The sequence below is a fragment of the Rhinoraja longicauda genome, chromosome 14, assembly GCF_053455715.1.
Source record: "Rhinoraja longicauda isolate Sanriku21f chromosome 14, sRhiLon1.1, whole genome shotgun sequence".
NCBI lineage: Eukaryota > Metazoa > Chordata > Chondrichthyes > Rajiformes > Arhynchobatidae > Rhinoraja > Rhinoraja longicauda.
Window position 1 is genome coordinate 44816228 of NC_135966.1, and position 22145 is coordinate 44838372.

The 22145-nt window shown below is 43.3% G+C and overlaps 1 protein-coding gene across 4 annotated transcripts in view; it reads right to left on the bottom strand.

Moving 5' to 3' along the window:
• The window catches only part of LOC144600241 (serine/threonine-protein kinase 32A-like), a 299488-nt gene that overhangs the window by 177116 nt on the left and 100227 nt on the right, over nucleotides 1-22145 (bottom strand). For all 4 annotated transcript variants that reach the window (XM_078411793.1, XM_078411792.1, XM_078411794.1 and 1 more), the window contains one exon: nucleotides 3965-4020. Coding sequence is in view for 2 of the 4 variants with exons in the window: in XM_078411792.1 (XP_078267918.1) it covers nucleotides 3965-4020 (56 nt within the window). In the remaining 2 variants the exon portion in view is untranslated. The remainder of the gene's footprint in view (nucleotides 1-3964; nucleotides 4021-22145) is intronic.

Below are 22145 nucleotides of genomic sequence, written 5' to 3' on the forward strand. Positions count from 1 at the left end.
GTAAATCTCCTCTGGACCATCTCCAGCGCCAACACATCCTTTTTCAGATATGGGGCCCAAAATTGCTCACAATACTCCAAATGCGGTCTGACCAGTGCCTCCTGTAGAGCCTCAGCATAACATCCCTGTTTTTGTATTCTAGTCCTCTCGAAATACAGGTAAATGCTAAGCTCACCGATCTATACTTTCCTGAATAATCCTGAGTACCCTCTTTATATAAAGGAACAACATTGGTTATTCTCCTATCCTCCAAGACCCCACTTGTTCTTCAAACGACCAAACAGCTCCTTCTTCTTGATATCAACTGAGCAGGGCTAGACAGTAAACATCAAAGTTAAACTTACACTCAAGAGGTGTCCTGGAATATTTGCATGCCCTAAACTGATCTCACTATCCTCCATGCCCATCTCCTTGGTGTATACCTGTACAAAGTACTTATTTAGTACCTCGCCCACTACCTCTAGCTCCAGGCATGTCCCTTCCTTTGTCCTTGAGTTGTCCTAGACATTACCTCAACACATTCTTGTTTTTAATATATACATAAAATGCTTTGGAATTTTCCGTAATGCTACTCGCCAAGGATATTTCATGAACTCTTTAGTCCCTCCCCATTGCCTGCTTGAACCCATTCCTGCTTTCTTTATATTCCCTATAGTCTGATTCATACACCTTCTATCTGCTTCTTTTTTCTTTTTGACTCAACTAATCTCTTGTAATCCAAGGTTTCCAAACCAAGCCATCCTATATCACCCCCAGTGCCATTCATTCTATTTAAAATGTGCTTCTTGCTTTGCTGATTGCCCCTGATGTTACATAAATCCTCTTCCTGGTTTTTTTTCTATGGTAATTGTTTCCTTATCATTTGGACATGTCTTGAATGTATGTTTAAGCTTGATGAGTACAGTTTAGCTCTCCTCATAGAGGCCAAGTGCTCAGGCTTTCTACAATTGTCACATCTTTTAGCTGTGAACTAATTCATGTTTAGTTTAGTTTAGTTTATTGTCAAGTGTACCGAGGTACAGTGAAAAGCTTTTGTTGTGTGTTATCAAGTCAGGAAAAAGAAAATACATGATTACAATCGACCCATTTACAGTGTATAGAGATACATGATAAGGGAATAAAGTTTAGTGCAAGGTAAAGCCAGCAAAGTCCGAACAAGGATAGTCCGAGGGTCACTAAAGAGGTAGATAGTAGTTCAGCACTGCTCTCTGGTTATGGTAGGATGATTCAGTTGCCTGGGAAGAAACTGCCCCTGAATTTGGAGGTGTGCGTTTTCACACTTCTATACCTTTTGCCCAATGGGAGAAGGGAGAAGTGGGAGTGGCCAGGGTGCGACTCGTCCTTGATTATGCTGCTGGCCTTGCCAAGGCAGAGTAGGTATAAATGGAGACATTGAGAAGGGAGGTTGGTTTGTGTGATGGTCTGGGCTGTGATTTTTGACGATCGTGTGAACATCGGGTGATGATCATGATGGATGGATGGATGCATCACAGCTTCTGCGATTGATCTGAGTATGCTGGACTGACTTTATCAATGCAACCATGTCGTCACTCAGTCTTCTCAGTGCCATGATTTCCCCTGATCCACCTCATTCAAGGTGAGGAGTTCACTGAGTACACAGACTAATACCAGAGTATACAGACCCAAATGAGACAAGGAATTCAAACCAAGAGGGCATAGGGTTAAGATAAGAGGAAGGTGTTTTAAAGGGGATTTGAGGGCAAGGTTTTTTACCCCGAGAATGGATAATATATGGAACTCGCTTCCAGAAGAGGTGACGAGATCACTATGTTTAAGAAACAGTTAGACAAGCATTTGAATGGACAAGGCATAGAAGGCGGCACGGTAGCGCAGCGGTAGAGTTGCTGCTTTACAGCGAATGCAGCGCCGGAGACTCAGGTTCGATCCTGACTACGGGTGCTGCACTGTAAGGAGTTTGTACGTTCTCCCCGTGACCTGCATGGGTTTTCTCCGAGATCTTCGGTTTCCTCCCACACTCCAAAGACGTACAGGTATGTAGGTTAATTGGCTGGGTAAATGTAAAAATTGTCCCTAGTGGGTGTAGGATAGTGTTAATGTACGGGGATCACTGGGCGGCACGGACTTGGTGGGCCGAAAAGGCCTGTTTCCGGCTGTATATATATGATATGATATGATATGATATGAAGGGTGAGAAGCTAATGTGGGCAAATGGGATTAGCTTAGATGGGAAAAAGCTTTCTGTGTACATGATGGGCTGAAGTCCTTGTTTCTGTGTTGTACGACCCTATGATTCTGCAACTCTAAATTTCTCATTTTATTCAAAAACTCACCCAGAAACATTTTGTGTTTATTACCGTGTTTCAAAAGAGCTGGTAGACAATCCCTATAACTCCAAATGATATAATGGAGACTGACTAACTATTATTGTTCACAGCCAATATTACATTTAGTAAAATAAGCAACCAAAGGTAAAATATGGAAATTTGTACATCTAATTTCTTACTACCCTGATTACAGTCCTGAACGTTGTTTACAAAAATCTAGGAGAATGGGTTTGCATTCTTTTTGATACCACACTGCTCAAACCATGGATTAATAGAGATATGCAGCATGGAAACAGGCCCTTTGGCCCACTTTCAATCAAATTGGCATTCTGGGCTAGTCCCATTTGTCCACATTTGGCCCTTATCTCTCTAAATCCATCCTATCCGTACATCCGTTTGTCATCCGTTTAAATGTTGACACTGTCTTTTAGATTGAACAATGGCAGAAGGTGTCATTGCTCCCATATCATTCGATGAAACATAACGCACCTTGTAAATAGTTACCAGGGAAAAAAAACTTTTGTTAAGTTTTGGAGCTGTTTCAATTCAATTTGAAACCTCTGCAGGATATTTAGTTGAAAGCGAATATACAAACTAATCTTTTTCGGAAGTCACAGTTCATTTCACATCCAGGGTATAAATGCCCTTCTTCAAACATCAATTTGCTCTCAGGTGCAGAAGCTAATTACAAGATATATTGCATGTCTTAATGCAAAAGCTCAGAGCATTAACATGCTTTGACAGCATGCTGACTGGCTTCAAATCAAAGTTGTGGAAGGAAATATCGATGCAAAGAGCAATACCTGGTGAATCATTCAATGACTGATTGTCTTCCATTATCTCTTGACATTTGGAAGCATTTGCCAGCATCCTTTTACATGTTGGCCACTCTGATCATAATAGGTTACAATGTACGTATTCTCACTATAAGCATTGTTTTCTAACAACCAGGCACTGAAATGCTCACACTGTCTATAGACAGGAAATACTAGTGCATCACAAAGTAGAGTTTAAAGGGTTAGGAAACAATCGTTTAGCTGCTGTGACATTTATATCATGGCATTTTAGTCGCCAAAGTAGAAACCCAATTAAATGTCAGTTTACCACATCAAAGTGACCTGATGTGATGTGGCTGAAATTAACCTTCCGTTTTGCTTCATAATCAATCCATAATGCAAATGTTAGAGGCCCCTGGAAGTGAAGATTCGAGCCACAGTCTGAAGAAGGGTCTCGACCCAAAAAGTCACCCATTCCTTCTCTCCAGAGATGCTGTCTGTCCCATTGAGTTACTCCAGCATTTTGTGTCTATCGCCACTAATTCATTTGCTGGCTTTCCCTGCAAAACACCATTCAAAATGCACCACAGCCAACAGAAATGAAGCAACATCAAGAGCAGAAAACTGTCAGGAACAGCAGCTGGCCATTCAGGCCTTCGCCCCTGCTCCCCATTCAACGGGATCAGGTCTGAACCAGCCCATCATCCTTATTTTCACACTCGGTTCACCAATTCTTTCTCTTGCAGTCCAAATGTCTAACGACCTCAACCTTAAAAATACTCAACAACAGATCATAAACAGCTCTCTGGCACTGTTGAAGGTCACAAATGGATAATTCTATAGATATTGGCATGGTCTTAAGATTTTGCAAAGTTCACTTACCTTCCCAAAGCCGCCCTTGCCAATTGCTCTTAAGATCTGGAAGTGGTCAAAGTTCACTGTAAGGAAAGAAAGAAGCCGGGTCACAATAAATCAGCAAATATTTATGTTCCCACCATGGGCTGTGGTCACATGCAGACACCATCTTCATGAACTAAAAACTTTTTATAGGAGATAAAGATCTTGCCAGTCATTTCTGATGGGCCATGGAGATGCATGTGTTTTGCAGGACTAGTCGTTTCTTACACATCTGGAAACAAGGAGTGGGTCAAACTGCTATTTTAAAGATAATGCATCTTCCTACAACAGATCACAAGAAATGCAAACACTTCCAGAATAGACCAACCAGTTTGGCAGCATCATTGCGGATCAGGTAGAGCAGCTCATCTCAACTCCAGCCACCCTGGTTTAAACCTGATCTCAGCACTGTCTGTGTGGAGTTTGCACATTCCCCCTGTGACTGGGTGGGTTCCCTCCGGGTTCTCCCGTTTCCTCCCACATCCCAAAGAGGTGTGGGTTAGTTGATTAATTGTCCAATGTAAATTGCCACAAGTGGGTGGTGGGAGAAGGTATAAATGGGCATGTGTTTGCATGGAAATTGGTGGGTGAATGAGATTGATGGGATTGCCCAGAGAACCAGCACAGGCTAGGTGGACTGAACGGGCTCATTCAAGTTAAGACAAGTCGAGTTTATTGTCATCTGCACTAGGATAGTGAGAGGCGGGTACAATGGAAGTCTTACTTGCAACAGCACCACAGGTGCATGGTGTGTAGGAAGGAACTGCAGATGCTGGTTTACAGTGAAGATAGACACAAAATGCTGGAGCAACTCAGCGGGACAGGCAGCATCTCAGGATAGACAGAATAGGTGATGTTTCGGGTCGAGACCCTTCTCAGTCTGAAGCATTTTCTGTCTGTCACAGGTACATAGTGTCAGGCAAACCCATGAAACCATAAATTATACATAAATTCTGCGAGACAATAAAAAGAAAAAAATACTTCAAAAAAACATCAGTGCAAAACCCCATTAGAGGAAAAATCATGTCTCTGGTAGTGAAAGAGGTGATTCCATAGTGATCCTTTATGGAGGTCGGATTAGGGTTGTGCCAGTTGGTTCAGGACCTGGATAGTTGTGGGAAATATGTTAGAATTAAATATGAAAATGAAAATATATGCTCCACAAAATGGTTTCTCCAGTCAGAGATTTACAAATAATTAAAATATATTTTGTTTAATAACACTTCAGTGAACAACTTGGAACATTAAAGGCACTAAACAAATCATATTACTGTTGTTGGGTATGGAAGAGGCTGAAACTGGAGAAGTGCTTACACCTCACAGGGTTGCATGCGCACATGTGCATTTGTGCATGTGTATGAGTAGGCTGAAATGAATTCTGTGTGGGCAATTTTACTTCTCTTAGAGTTTCATTTCTTATTACTAAACAATTCCATTACAACCAAAACATAGGATGTTACAACTGGTAAAGGTCTGAATATAACTCCTCCTCTGTAAAGGAGATACGAGACTGCAGATTCTGCAAACAAGTCATTAGGTCATAAGGTCATAAGTGATAGGAGTAGAATTAGGTCATTCGGCCCATCAAGTCTGCTCCGCCATTCAATCATGACTGATCTATCTGTCCCTCCTAACTCTACTCTCCTGCCTTCTCCCCATAATTCCTGACACCCGTACTAATCAAGAATCTATCCATCTCTACCTGAAAAATATTCATTGATGGCCTCCACAGCCTTCAGTGGCAGTGCTGGAGTAACTCAGCAACCAGCAGCATCTGTGGAGGAAAATTGATAGGCATTTTGATTTGGGACCCTTCTTTGTCCTGAAACGTCATCTGTCCTTTTCCCTTCACTGTTGCTGCCTGCTGATTCCTCCAGCACTTGGCTTTCTCTCCTCCTTTGCGAAGTTAGAAACCATTACATGTATCTAACTGAACATGCAAATGGTGAAGTGTGTGAGATGGTTTGAACCTTTGAACTGATTGTCAAATCCAGTTCTACACAACCTACATGTTCATCTATGTGTAAAGAATTCATGAAAATAGCTTGAGAGAAAACTGAAGTGACCTCAGAAAGTGAAACTGGTCTATATTCTTGTCAGATTTTTAAAGTTGTCTTTCATTAAAAAGAGACATAGTTATTTATAAAGGGTATAGAAAGTACAGAAGTACCCATAAACAACAGGGAATTAATTCCCAGTTGATCTGAGAAATTCATCTTGGCTCCTGCCCCAACAATAGGAAATCAAATCCCAAATTTGCACTACAGATCATTGCACTAAGGACTACATTATTCAGCTGTTTAACATTTGTCTAGACAGCTCACATCAATCGCCTTGGCTTTGATATAAAACTTGCACTCACATTCTAGGTAAAAGATGCCTGGAAAATATCTGTAAAACAATAGTTGGGGATGTGTACCAAAAGGTAGGGTTTTAGGATGAGGGTAGACAACATGAACAAAGAAGAACCTGATTTTTCTGCCACATGATGAATAACTCAGTAAAATGTCATGACAATATATTATATACATATCTGGAGCTCTATCATTTCTTAAATCCCATCAGCCAAATTTTACGATAAAATCAACCTTATTTTTTTCTTATTGTATAGGTTACCATTCAGCCCATCAAGTCTGAATTGAGCCCATTGATAAAAATGTTGGGAGAATAAGATTGGAATTAGTGTGGCATGGACTCAGTGGGCTGAAGGGCCTGATTTCCTGCTGTATGTCACTGTTACTCCATAATGATCCCAGATTATCCTGCCATTTACAATAGCCAATTAATCCACAAACCAGCACGTCCCTGGAATGTAGGAAATCACAGGGAGAATGTACAAACATCACACAGCTAGCACCGGAGGCCAAGATTGAACCCAGGTCTCTGGATATGTCTTACAGCAGCGTTAACCTCTGTGTGCTACTGTACTTCCCTAAATGTATACTAGTCCCTGTAATATTACATTCCTTTTCTCCCTCTTCCGGGGAATTACAGACCAGTTAGCCTGACTTCGGTGGTGGGAAAGATGATGGAGTCAATTATTAAAGAGGTAATAACGGTGCATTTGGATAGCAGTAAAAGGATGTCCAAGTCAGCATGGATTTATGAAAGGGAAATCATGCTTGACTAATCTTCTGGAATTTTTTGAGGATGTGACAAGTAAAATGGATGAAGGGGAGCCAGTGGATGTAGTGTATCTAGACTTTCAGAAAGCCTTTGATAAGGTCCCGCACGGGAGATTGGTGACTAAATTTAGAGCACATGGTATTGGGGGTAGGGTGTTGACATGGATAGAAACTTGGTTGGCAGACAGGAAGCAAAGAGTCGGAGTAAATGGGTCCTTTTCAGAATGGCAGGCAGTGGCGAGTGGAGTGCCGCAAGGCTCGGTGTTGGGGCCGCAACTGTTTACCATATATATTAATGATTTGGAAGAGGGAATTAGAAGCAACACTAGCAAGTTTGCAGATGACACAAAGCTGGGTGGCAGTGTAAACTGTGAAGAGGATGTTAGGAGGTTGCAGGGTGACCTGGACAGGTTGAGTGAGTGGGCAGATGAGTGGCAGATGCAGTATAATATAGATAAATGCGAGGTTATCCACTTTGGTGGCAGAAACAAGGAGGCAGATTATTATCTCAATGGTGTCAGGTTAGGTAAGGGGGAGGTGCAGCGAGACCTGGGTGTCCTTGTACACCAGTCATTGAAAGTTGGCATGCAGGCAGTGAAGAAAGCTAATGGAATGTTGGCCTTCACAACAAGAGGATTTCAGTATAGGAGTAAAGAGGCTCTTCTCCAGTTGTATAGACAATAGGTGCAGGTCAAGTCAAGTCAAGTCAATTTTATTTGTATAGCACATTTAAAAACAACCCACGTTGACCAAAGTGCTGTACATTTGATTAGGTTCCAATAGAAAAAAGGAGGAGGAGGAGGAGGCCTCCCAACAGGAGGAGGCCATTCGGCCCTTCGAGCCAGCACCACCATTCAATGTGATCATGGCTGATCATTCTCAATCAGTACCCCGTTCCTGCCTTCTCCCCATACCCCCTGACTCCGCTATCCTTAAGAGCTCTATCCAGCTCTCTCTTGAATGCATTCAGAGAATTGGCCTCCACTGCCTTCTGAGGCAAATTCCACAGATTCACAACTCTCTGACTGAAAAAGTTTTTCCTCATCTCAGTTCTAAATGGCCTACCCCTTATTCTTAAACTGTGGCCCCTTGTTCTGGACTCCCCCAACATTGGGAACATGCTTCCTGCCTCTAACGTAAGACCACATCTGGAGACCACATCTGGAGTATTGTGTACAGTTTTGGTCTCCTAATTTGAGGAAGGACATTCTTGGAATTAAGGCAGTGCAGCGTAGGTTCACGAGATTGATCCCTGGGATGGCGGGACTGTCATATGAGGAAAGATTGAAAAGACTAGGCTTGTATACACTGGAGTTTAGAAGGATGAGAGGGGATCTTATAGAAACATATAAAATTAAAAAAGGACTGGACAAGCTAGATGCAGGAAAAATGTTCCCAATGTTGGGTGAGTCCAGAACCAGGGGCCACAGTCTTAGAATAAAGGGGAGGCCATTTAAAACTGAGGTGAGAAAAAACTTTTTCACCCAGAGAGTTGTGAATTTGTGGAATTCCCTGCCACAGAGGGCAGTGGAAGCCAAATCAATGGATGGATTTAAGAGCGAGTTAGAACTCTAGGGGTTAGTGGAATCAAGGGATATGGGGAGAAGGCAGGCACGGGTTATTGATTGGGGACGATCAGTCATGATCACAATGAATGGCGGTGCTGGCTCGAAGGGCCGAATGGTCTTCTCCTGCACCTATTTTCTATGTTTCTATGTTTTTCCTGTTGGAGTATAACTCAGAGGGCTAGCGGTCCTGGGCAGAGCAGGGCTCACACATTGATGATACATTCTGAAAAGTGTCATGTAAAATACAGCTACATTAAACATAATGAGTTAACATAGATCACTACATGTTAGCACATGATCCTTCTGTATGTGACGCAATCTTCAATATCATTCATTATCCACAATTCTCCTTCTAGCTTCTATTTTTCTTTCTATTCCCCATCTCATCCTGTTCTGTATAATTCACACCTATCCCAGCTGTGAGTGTAAGAGCTTCTCCCTTTCACTTTCACATTTTCTTACTACTCAGGACGGCAAGCAAATGTTTTGCCTGCAGGATTTCCTTTTGTGTTTGGAACTTGCTCGGTTTGAAAGGTGTAAGGTCTGTTATTCATCCTTGATTCACTACTGAGTTGACAAGACAAACTTGGATCTATGTTAGCCATAATCTTCACCAGGAAGGTGTTTTTCTCTCAACACTTTCTCTGATAAGTTTGATTATCAACTTTTAGAAGTGCTATTTTGAGTGCCGCCACCATTGCAACCCCCTCACGCATTGATGTTTTGTCAATACCATGTGCATCAGTTTAAAAGCCTAGCCCCAATCAATCAATTCTTAAAAAAATACACCATCAGATTTCAAAGCATCTCCTTCATGTTGATGCATCAACCTGATGATGCCCACTCACTCGGTCCTACAGCTCATTATTTCTATTTATTCTTATACACTGGATGTCATTACTGTCACTTTTCATCAAAAGTGTCTTTGGTTGTCGTCAGTCTTCACAATGCCATAGTGTGCCTCATCTGCAATTGTGAAGACACATCTAGAAGTGGCAACTCATTCACAAATACTGTGAACAAAGCGAAGACCGTTCTTTTTTACTCCCTCCTACGTGACTGGGTTGCCTGACTCACTCTTCACGGTCCCAGCCTGGTGGGAGAGACATGGGGAAACACTTTTTTTAAAGGTGTCTGAAATAAACAGAAACCTTTCAGCAAAATTCTCACACAATTAAATTAATAAGAAGTCTATGTATGATAAGGCATGGGAGAAATCTAAGTATAGCACATGCTGTAATTCTGTTTAACTTTGTACTAAATTGGCACTGCCATTTCCAAATTAAAACATTTAATGACCTGGTGAATGTAAAGAGTGTCATTTCCCACCAACTGCTGTTGCAACACTACTTTTTTTGATCATTATTAATGAGCTAGTTTCAAGGATGCAGGTCGCAATTTCTCGATGTATTTCTGATACCAAACTTGGCAGAACTGATCTAGGTGAAGCCGACTGATAAATGGTTGCAGGATCTGTGTAGGCAGGCTGGTGCAATGGGCAGGTACCTGACAGATAAAGAAACAAGGAACAGCAGATACTGGTTTACAAACAAACGTGGAAGGGTCGCGACCCCGATATGTCACCTATCCATGTTCTCCAGAGATGCTGCCTGATCCGCTGAGGTACTCCAGTACTTTGTGCCTTTTTTTTAACCTGACAAATGAAGTTTAATGCACAGAAAACATGATAGTGCATTTTGGCAGAGGGGGGGGGGGGGGGGGGGGGGCGGAAGGGAACAAGGGCAATATAAAGTAACAAATGCTGTTCTAAAAAGGGAGCAGGACAAGGGAGACCTGTGGGCATTGGTACACAAATCAAGGTTGCCTGAGAAAGTAGTAATAAACCATACAAAATGCTGGGTGTTATCATTGAAGTATAACAGCAGGGAAGTCATCCTATACCTTCACAAAATAGTCAACTAGAGCTTTGTGTTCGGTTTTAGTCACCAGGAAGGATGTGAAAGCATCAGAGAGAGAGGATCCAAGAAAGATTTATTAGGTTAGTTCCTGGGATGTAAAAATACATTACATGGATAGAATGGAAAGGCTAGAACTGTTTTCTTTAGGAAATAAAATGATTATTAATTAAAATGTAATATGTGTATAAAATGATGAAAAGTCTGGACAGAGTGGATGGAGGGTGAGTGCTTCCTTTGATGGAGAGGTTGAGGACTATAGGTCTCAGGTATAAAATAACAGGGAGAAAGTTAAGCATGACATGAGGAAAACTATTATACAACGTGCAGTTGGAAACTGAGACACACTGCCTACAGACCTGGTGGAGGGAGGCTCCATTGTGGTTTTCAACAGGGATCCAAACATATGGTGAAGAAAGGTCGGCAAGGCTATGGAGGAAGGGCTGAGGAGAGAGAAATGGAATCATGCAATGCTCTGGTGGGGAGCAAGCCTGAGCATAATGGGCCCAATTGTAAACACAATGAAACACAATGAAACATGAGAGTCAGTGACAGACTTCCATCATTGCACAGAGGGACAGCAAAATGTAAAACATGCAGGAAGGAACTGCAGATGCTGGCTTACATCGAAGATAGACACAAAATACTGGAGTAACTCAGCAGGACAGGCAGCATCTCTGGAGAAAAGGAATGGGTGACGTTTCGGGTCAAGACCCTTCTTCAGTCTGAAGGGTTTGAAGAAGGGTCCCGACCTGAAATGTCACCCATTTCTTCTCCCCAGAGATGCTGCCTGTCCTGCTGAGTTACTCCAGCCAATCGAATCCTATCAGTGTTTCTCAAAGCAAACTCTAGGGCACAGTAGGAATTGCAGCACCAAGTTTGCACGCAGAACCTTTGTAATATGCGGAGGTGACTATTACTGGATTGAGTGATGTTGAGAGTGGGGGAGGCCAATGATAGCCCAGAAAAGGAGGAAAAATGGGGTTATAACATATTGGCACCAATGGAACATGTAACAGTAACCATCCCATTGAAAGAGCCTTCACGTGGAGCTTGCCAATGCCCGTGGATTGCTGTGGCAGCAGATGGTATGTATAAGGAAACCAGTAGATCTCACAGGGCAGCTGTTTACTTTCCATGCAGCAAAAGATTTGCACTGGAACAAATGGTGGAATCTTAGATAGACACAAAATGCTGGAGTAACTCAGCGGGACAGGCAGCATCTCTGCAAGAGAAGGAATGGATGATGTTTCAAGTCGAGACCCTTGTTCAGACTGACGACAGGGGGGAGGGAGATAGATAGATAAGGAAGTGTGAAGGTGTGAATACAGAGCAAAGGGAATGGATATCAAGGAAAATGTAGAATAGATTATTGTTAGCTGGGAGAAGGTAACAACAAAGCAAACAGATAAAATGTAGTCGGAGACAGTAAGACTGGTCGGAGAACTGGGAAGGGGGAGGGATGGAGAGAGAGGGAAAGCAAGGGTTACTTGAAGTTAGAGAAGTCAATGATCATACTGCTGGAGTGTAAGCTGCCCCATGGTAGAATCGTCTTCCACTCATCCTTCAACCATCCCATCTGCCTTCAACAGGAGTTTGGGGAGGTCATTAGAGAATGTGGATCAGAGCCAGGTAGGAATTGGCAAGGGGCAGAGTATTTGGGATTAGAACAATGCAGCACAGGAACTGGCCCACCTGTGCTGAATGTGATGCTGATTTAAACTCATCCTATCTGCCTACCTAAACTCAAGTCAAGTCGAGTCAAATGTATTATCATATGCACAAGTACAATGAGGCACAGGTACAATGAAAATGTGCTCTCTGCAGTTTTACAGGCACATAGCCACAAACCACACAGAAACACACAAATTATGCAAATATTAGATAAAAGAGTGAAAAGAAAAAGACTGCAAAATCAAGACAATAGTGCAAAATGTAATTAGAAAACAAGTCAATGGTATGATGGTGTGTGGGGCTCCGTTGCTGAGGCAGGGTTAGGGTTGTGCAATCAGTTCAAGAAGCTGATAGTTGTAGGAAATTTGTGTTCCTGAACTGCATGATGTGGCTTCTGTTCCTCTTGCCTGACAGTAGTAGTTTCCGTGCTGTATAGCTCCAAGATGCTATGATTCAAAACCCCTAACTATTCTATCTGCAGTATTTATGTGACTGTTTCAGTTACATGTCTGGCAAAGGTGACCCCAATATATTTTTTGGAGGTTTTCATCAAAGCTTCTGAAATTGAATATCAATAATAAATGGTCCTCTCTATGAAGAGAATTTCAAACCAACAATCATTTGACTCAAAATATTCCCCTGAATGAACCGGAATGAGATGATCTGTTTAATACATTGGTGTACTTTTGTCAGCCAAACATAATAAGTATCAGAGGATGGTCCAGAACATTGCAGATCCATCACAGCTCAGCCAGAACTCTGACAATGGATCTTTACTGTACACCTGGCCCATGTAGGTTCATGGGTTTATAACAGCTTGTCTCTTGCAGTATACCCCTGAAGGCAGGTGGAATGTAACGTGGACAAGCAGGCATTTCAGGACCAGAATGAAGTACTAGAGTCAATTACTGATAGTTACTGCCCTCCTGTGTGTCAGCATCTTGTTCCACAATGTTTCACTTACCAACTGCACTGTAGACATTGTTAGTCAGTGTATTTGGCATGAATGGTGCAGGTGCAAGGCTTGCAATTGGTGCTGCGACAATGGTGTGGCTTTTGGTCATTAACAAAGAGGTAATTTTATGCAAATATTTAAGTGTGAAGGTAAAAGAAATGAGAATGAACAGGAGAATCACCATCTGCTCTTTTCTAGAAACCATAATTTGTGTATAAAGATTTAGAAAATGAGGCTCATAGCAAGTTGGAACAAGACTCTGAGGAAAACATGTGCTTTATTTAAAATAATTTTCACTGAGAAGGACTATTGTGTGCTGGAATAAATCATCTGTCACCAGTCAGTTGCCACTTTCCATTATTTTCCATTACAATAGATCTTTTTTTCACACAGTGCTCCCGAGATAGTGCATCAAAGAAAAGAATCTCACAGTGTTCGTCAAGCAATGGGCAATGGCAGTTCACATACTTGGCGGCTGGGGAAGGTCAAGCGACAAATCAAGAATCAAAGTTTGACACAAAAAGCTGGAGTAACTCAGCGGGACAGGCAGCATCTCTGGAGAGAAGGATTGGGTGATGTTTCGGGTCGAGACCCTTCTTCAGACTGAAGAAGATACTGCCTGTCCCATTGAGTTACTCCACCTTTTTGTGTCTACCTTCGGTTTAAACCAGCATCTGCGGTTTAAACCATTCAATCTTACACAAGAATCAAAGTTGATCTGGTTCTTTTTAATTAATGTTGATTGTGGAATAACCTTTGGGCATGACACAGGGGAGAATCACTCTGTCATTATCATGGCCTCTTCAATGTCTGGTGGGATTAAAAATACCTGATATTCAGAGTACCAAATAACATTGTCTTCCCCTGAAGAATTCACCTTAAAAGACAAGCTTGGTAAGTGCATAAGGGAGACAGTCTTTATAGAACCACTAGACCAAGTGGGGCCCAAACCTCTCCTGCATTGGTGCAGTACCCTCTCTTACCCCCCTCCTCTCTTACCCCCCTCCTCTCTCCCCCCCCCCTCCCATCCCCCCTCCTCCCCTCCTCCCATCCCTCCCCCGTCCTTCCCTCCCCCCATACACAAGCACTATCCTACACACTTGGCACAATTTTATCAACGTTAATTAACCTACAAACCTTTATGTCTTTGGAATTTGGGTGGAAACTTGAGCGCCTGGAGAAAACCCATGTGGTCACAGGGAGAACGTACAAACACCCTACAGACAGCGCCCGTAGTCAGGATCGAACCCGCCCGTACGCCTCCGTGCCACTGATTTTTAGATCATTCTGTAAAGGATGTGAAAGGAATGCAATTCTCTTTTTATAAGTAAACTGACATGGGCCCTGCATTGGAGGATTAGATTGAATAGGTTGGATGACCTTGTCCACAGTTCATGTTTTGAGTTCATTAACCAAATATTATCTATTCACTTTTACTCATAGAAACATAGACACACAGAAAATAGGTGCAGGAGGAGGCCATTTGGCCCTTCAAGCCAGCACCGCCATTCATTGTGATCATGGCTGATCATCTACAATCAGTAACCTCTGCCTGCCTTCTCCCCATATCGCTTGATTCCACTAGCCCCTAGAGCTCCACCTAACTCTCTTTTAAATTCATCCAGTGAATTGGCTTCCACTGTCTTCTGTGGCAGAGAATTCCACAAAGTCACAACTCTCTGGGTGAAAAAGTTTCTTCTCATCTCCGTTTTAAATGGCCTCCTCTTTATTCTTAGATTGTATCCCCTGGTTTTGGACTCCCCCAACATTGGGAACATTTTTCCTGCATCTTGCTTGTCTAGTCCTTTTATAATTTTATACGTCTCTATACGATCCCCTCTTATCCTTCTGAACTCCAGTGAATGCAAGCCTAGTCTTTTCAATCTTTCCTCATATAACAATCCCTCCATCCCATGGATTAACCTCGTGAACCTACGCTGCACTGCCTCAATAGCAAGGACGTCCTTCCTCAAATTAGGAGACCAATACTCCTAATACACAATACTCCAGCACACAAAACTCCAGATGTGGTCTCACCAGGGCCCTATACAACTGCATGACTTCTTTGCTCCTGTACTCAAATCCTCTCGTTATGAAGGCCAACATGCCATAAGCTTTCTTCACTGCCTGCTGTGCCTGCACGCTTACTTCCAGTGACCGCTGTACAAGGACACCAAGGTCTCGTTGCACTTCCCCTTTACCTAATCTGACACCATTGAGATAATAATCTGCCTCCTTATTTTTGCCACCAAAGTGGATAACCTCACATTTATCTACAATATACTGCATCTGCCATGCTTCTACCCACTCACTCAACCTGTCCAAGTCACCCTGCAACCTAACATCCTCTTCACAGTTCACACTGCCACCCAGCTTTGTGTCATCTGCAAACTTGCTAGTGTTACTTCTAATTCCATCAATCAAATCATTAATATGTATTGTAAATAGTTGCGGCCCCAGCACCGTGCCTTGCGGCACTCCACCCTCCATTGCCTGCCAATCTGAAAAGGACCCGTTTATTCCTACTCTTTGCTTCCTGTCTGCCAACCAATTCTCTATCCATGTCAATACCCTACCCCCAATACCATGTGCTCCGATTTTGCTCACCAACCTCCCGTGTGGTACCTTATCAAAGGCTTTCTGAAAGTCTAGATACACTCCATCCACTGGCTCTCCTTCATCAATTTTACCTGTCACATCCTCAAAAAATTCCAGAAGATTAGTCAAGCAGGATTTCCCTTTCATAAATCCATGCTGACTTGGACCAATCCTTTTACCGCTATCCAAATGTTCCGTTATTAACTCTTTAATAATTGACTCCAGCATCTTCCCCACCACCGATGTCAGGCTAATTGGTCTATAATTCCCTGTTTTCTCTCTCGCTCCTTTCTTGAAAAGTGGGATAACATTAGCTATCCTCCAATCCATATGAACTGATCCTGAATCTATTGAACATTGGAAAATTATCACCAATGCGTCCACGATTTCTTGAGCCACCTCCTTGAGTACCCTGAGATGCAGATCACAGGCCTTGGGGATTTATCAGCCTTCAGTCCCCTCGGTCTACCCAATACTATTTCCCGGCTAATGCAAATTTCTTTCAGTTCCTCTGTCTCCCTTGATCCTCTGTCCACTAGTACATCTGGGAGATTGTTTGTGTCTTCCTTCGTGAAGACAGATCCGAAGTAGCTGTTCAATTCTTCCGCCATTTCCTTGTTACTCATAATAATTTCACATGTTTATGCCTTCAAGGGGCTCACATTTGTCTTTACTAATTTTTTTCTCTTTATATTCTTAACGATGTTTTTACTGTCCTTCTTTATATTCTTGGCCATCTTCGCTTCGGACCTCATCTTTTCAGCCTGTATTGCCCTTTTTGCTATCTTCTGTTGTCCTTTGAAAGTTGCCCAATCCTCTGGCTTCTCGCTACTCTTTGCTATCTTTTACATATTTTCTTTTAGTTTTATTCCATTTCTAACTTCCCTTGTCAGCCACGGTTGCCTCCTACTCCTCTTAAAATCTTTCTTCCTCTTTAGAATGAAATGATCCTGCATTTTCTGGATTATGCCCAGAAATTCCTGCCATTGCTGTTCCACCGTCATTCCTGCTAGGATCCCTTACCATTCGACCTTGGCCAGCTCCTCTCTCATGCCTTCATAATCCCCTTTGTTCAACTGCAACACTGACATTCCTGGTTTAAATCTTCTCCCTCTCAAATTGCAGATTAAAACTAATCATATTATGGTCACTATCTCTTCAGAATAAAATTCACCAAATGCTTCAAGACGACTTTCTCCATCTTTTTGCCTTTGTGATCCACAGAACTTGAGTGTCTGAAACTTCAGAGACCTGAAACCTAGCACATCTGATACCCAACACGTAAGTTTAAACTTCAGAAAGGTTTCTTATTACAGCAGAAATATGTAGTCTGATCTGTCAATATTTTCACTAAAGGCAATGAGTGCAAACAGGAAACTGTCCTGCCAAGACTGGAGTCTGAAGAAGGGTCACGACCCGAAACATCACTTATTCCTTTTCTCCAGAGATGCGACCTGACCTGCTGAGTTACTCCAATTATTTGTGTCTATCTTTGCCAAGACTGGTGCTAGATATCATACAGAAAGTGTAATTAACTCTTGGTCTGTGCTGAATTAATTGACTTCACGCAATAACAATTTGTATTTCTATAACAACCCTGGTTGCTTCTCTGGAGCGAACAAAAATCAATACTGAGTCACTTTAAGAGATACTAGGCCAGATTAATAAAAAAAACAACGAAGCCTGTGATGACGATTCCAGCAGCGTATGAAGTGAGACAAGAGTGAAGTTCAACAATGTTTTAGAGGTGGAAATAGTGCTAACATAAGTATATGGTTTTAAGCACATCACAGGGTCAAATATGGAAACAATACTGCAGGTAGTCTTAAGAAAATAACTGCAGATGCTGGTACAAATCAAAGGTATTTATTCACAAAATGCTGGAGTGACTCAGCAGGTCAGGCAGTATCTCAGGAGAGAAGGAATGGGTGACGTTTCGGGTCGAGACCCTTCTTCAGACTGATGTCAGGGGGGCGGGACAAAGGAAGGATATTGGTGGAGACAGGAAGATAGAGGGAGATCTGGGAAGGGGGAGGGGAAGAGAGGGACAGAGGAACTATCTAAAGTTGGAGAAGTCGATGTTCATACCACTGGGCTGCAAGCTGCCCAGGCGAAATATGAGGTGCTGTTCCTCCAATTTTAAGCACATCACAGGGTCACTATGTGAGGCCCACCGGAAATTGGAGGAACAGCACCTCATATTTCGCCTGGGCAGCTTGCAGCCCAGTGGTATGAACATCAACTTCTCCAACTTTAGATAGTTCCTCTGTCCCTCTCTTCCCCTCCGTCTACGCCGGAGGAGGCCCATGATAGAAAGGTCAGACTGGGAATGGGAGGGGAAGTTGAAGTGCTCGGCCACCGGGAGACCAGTTTGGACAACGCGGACCGAGCGCAGGTGTTGAGCGAAGCGATCGCCGAGCCTGCGCTTGGTTTTGCCGATGTAAATAAGTTGACATCTGGAGCAGCTGATGCAATAGATGAGGTTGGAGGAGGTGCAGGTGAACCTCTGTCTCACCTGGAAAGACTGTTTGGGTCCTTGGATGGAGTATGAGAGGGGAGGTAAAGGGACAGGTGTTGCATCTCCTGCGGTTGCAGGGGAAAGTGCCCGGGGATGGGGTGGTTTGGGTAGGAAGGGACGAGTGGACCAGGGAGTTACGGAGGGAACGGTCTCTGCGGAATGCAGAGAGGGGAGGGGATGGGAAGATATGGCCAGTGATGGGGTTCCGTTGTAGGTGACGAAAATGTTGGCGGATAATTTGTTGGATCCGCTGGCTGGTGGGGTGGAAGGTGAGAACGAGGGGGATTCTGTCCTTGTTGCGAGTGGGGGGAGGGGGAGCAAGAGCGGAGCTGCGGGATGTAGAAGAAACCCTAGTGAGAGCCTCATCTATAATGGAAGAGGGGAAGCCCCGTTTCCTGAAGAATGAGGACATCTCTGACGCCCTAGTGTGAAACACCTCATCCCGGGCGCAGATGCAGCGTAGACGGAGGAATTGGGAGTAGGGGATAGACTTTTTGAAGGGGACCGGGTGGGAAGAAGTGTAGTCCAGATAGCTGTGCGAGTCAGTGGGTTTATAGTAGATGTCAGTCACTAGTCTGTCTCCTGTGATGGAGATGGTGAGGTCCAGAAACGGGAGGGAGATGTTGGAGATAGTCCAGGTATATTTAAGGGCAGGATGGAAATTGGAAGTAAAGTGCATGAAGTCAGTGAGTTCTGCATGGGTACAAGAGGTAGCACCAATGCAGTCGTCGATGTAGCGGAGGTAGAGTTCGGGGATGGGACCTGTGTATGCCCGGAACAGGGATTGTTCGACGTACCCGACAAAGAGGCAGGCATAGCTAGGGCCCATGCGAGTGCCCATAGCTACGCTTCTGGTTTGGAGGAAGTGGGAGGAGTCAAAGGAGAAGTTGTTAAGGGTAAGAACCAGCTCTGCTAGACGGAGGAGAGTGTCGGTAGATGGGGATCGGCTGGTTCTACGGTCGAGGAAGAAATGGAGGGCTTCGAGACCATCCTTGTGGGGGATGGAAGTGTAGAGTGACTGGACAAGCATGGTAAAGATGAAGGAGTGGGGGCCTAGGAACCGGAAGTTATCGAGGAGATGGAGAGCGTATGAGGTGTCTTGGACGTAGGTGGGGAAGGATTTAACCAGGGGGGATAGGGTGCAGTCGAGGTAGGTGGAAATACGTTCGGTGGGACATGAGCAGGCAGAGACAATGGGTCTGTCGGGACAGTTCTGTTTATGGATTTTGGGTAGGAGGTAGAATCGGGCCGTGCGGGGCTGGGGAACTATAAGTTTGGAGGCATTGGAGGGTAGATCGCCGGAAATGGTGAGGTCCGTGATGATGCTGATGATAAAGGTCTGGTGTTTGTCGGTGGGGTCATGGTCCAGGGATAGGTAGGAAGAGGTGTCTGAGAGTTGTCGTCTGGCCTCGGTCCGGTAGAGGTCAGCACGCCAGACTACCACAGCACCTCCCTTGTCAGTGGGTTTGATGATTAAGTCCGGGTTGTTGCAGAGTGAGTGGAGGGCTGCACGTTCAGGAGGGGAGAGGTTAGTTAGTCAGGGGAGTGAAGAATTTGAGGCGGTTAATGTCACGACAGGTAGTCTTGATCAGTTTCAGATGATTTGCAGAGTGTGGATTTGCAAAGAGAGTCTGGAGAAGATTGCAAGGGTCCCTGTCACGGTTTATCCCGAACAGTCACGGAGGACTCTGGGATTTACGGACTGTTCCCAGGGACACATTTGGAGATGGATGTCAAATGCTGCTGGAAGGTCATTAACTCGGTGAAAGATGCTCTTTGGTCTGCCCGAACCTTGTTGGTCTCCCAGCAGAGTGAGACGTCCGACAGGGAAATGTTGCCGACTGGCCCGCTCCAGACTGCAGGAGTACGCGCTGAAGGACGCACTGAAGCTTGGTGCAGCCAACGCCAAGGCTCTGTGGGGGAGGACCGCAGTCTAGGGCCTTCCTCTGCTGGACATTGGGGGGCAGGGTGTGGTGGAGACGCCCCTCAAATAAGGGAAGGGATATCGCCCTAGGGGGCCACATGAGTGGCAAGGGGGTCAGGCAAAATTTGTAAACAATACGTTACAATGCATTGAGTGGATGTAAAGCATCCAAGAATGTCGGAATAATTTTTGCACAGTTCCTGCTTTGAATATATTTTTTAATCTGAATAAAGTTTATTTGAAATACAAAAAAAAAGGATGGAGGAAGGGACTCTCATGATATTTACAGGCAAGAAGTATCTGGATGAGCATTTGAATTGTCATGGCTTAGAAGGCCACAGATCATCTGCTGGATTAGAAATAAATGGGTTCTTGATGGCCGGCATGGGAAGGGTGTGCTGAAGGGAGAGATTCTGTTCTGCATGACTCTACAACTTTTTTAAACTGCCTTCTTAATTTGGTCTGCCATCAAAATAAAGGAGCAAAAATGTTAAATGTGGACCAACAACAGTTTTAATGATGCAAACTCAAAGACAAAGGAATAAGTGAAGATAGGGTAGGTTCTGGAACCTACCCGATCTGCATTTAACTGGATAAGCAGTCCTTAGAGACAAAGTCAGGAACTGAAAATAATTTGGGGGGAAAGTCACACCAGATCAGATAATGCTGCCAACATTCAGCAGGCCCAGCAATATTGGGCAGAGAGAAGCAGACTTGTATTTTCCTGAGCAATGTTGTCTGTCAGAGAGCATCAAGAAGTTCAGGAGTCTGGAAAAAATATATCATATCTGCTGAAGGAACAACGGGCCAGGCAGCAACTGTGGAAATGGTGAGGTGACATTTCAGGTCAGGTCTGGTCAGCCAGGTTTGTTAGGGAGGTCAGACCCTCTAACAAGCTGGCTGAAGTTCACTGGCATGCAAGAGACTTCTTTGAGGAGAAGTGGCTGAGAAATAAAAGCCTGAAGTGCTCAGCAATTTGGGCAGTACCCCTGAAGATAGAAGCAGCATAAGCAATAGACTGGAGTGATATCCAGACTTTAGCTGCTTGATGACTGGCAATTACCTCTCTGTTGGAACGTCCGTGCAGCTGCAGTTGAAGTGTTGATGCAATAAACCTGTAACTATTTAAGAGAGCACGATGGGATGGGACATCAGAATTTTTCTTATCGTACATTCAAGCCGCTTCGTGCCAAATTTTCACATGGGTATTAAGATGGTTGAATGTTAATATTACACTAACGGATAATATTAATCATGTTAGACTAATATTACACCCAATCAACTGCATTTTCTAAGAGACCTCTTTTTTTCAAAAGTTGAACAATTAATTTTCATTATTTTACTTAGATCCTGTGATTATCGATGGTGTCTCAAATTATGAAAGATGGCTTAACCTTCTTTTGATGATATACTGCCTGCTTTGGAAATGAGAATGAGAATTTTTCATATTTTTCAATGTGTTTTGAAATGTGTTCCGATTTTGTTTAAACAAAAACTAGGCATTTGGGAAAAGGCAAAATAGGTCATCAGCATTTGGAAAAAAAAACACATTAACAGTTCAATCAGATAGTTTTCTTTGCAAACGAGAAATAAAAACGCACCCCTTTAGATTGTTGAATACAGCAATGAAATGTTGAATGTATAAGAAGTAAAAAAATTATGAATGGGTTTAATAGCTAAATAGTTTGCTTAATTCCCATGTTGATTATATATAAAAGCATGGCAAGTGACAGGCACATTTCGCTGCCACACAGGATCAGTTAATGACTTAAATAAAATAATAGGGCTTAACTAATATTACACAACATTTCACTGTACTCAGTATGAGCCAGACTAATCATCAAACATAGTCTATTTATTTATATTTTTATATATGTGTGTGTAAGAT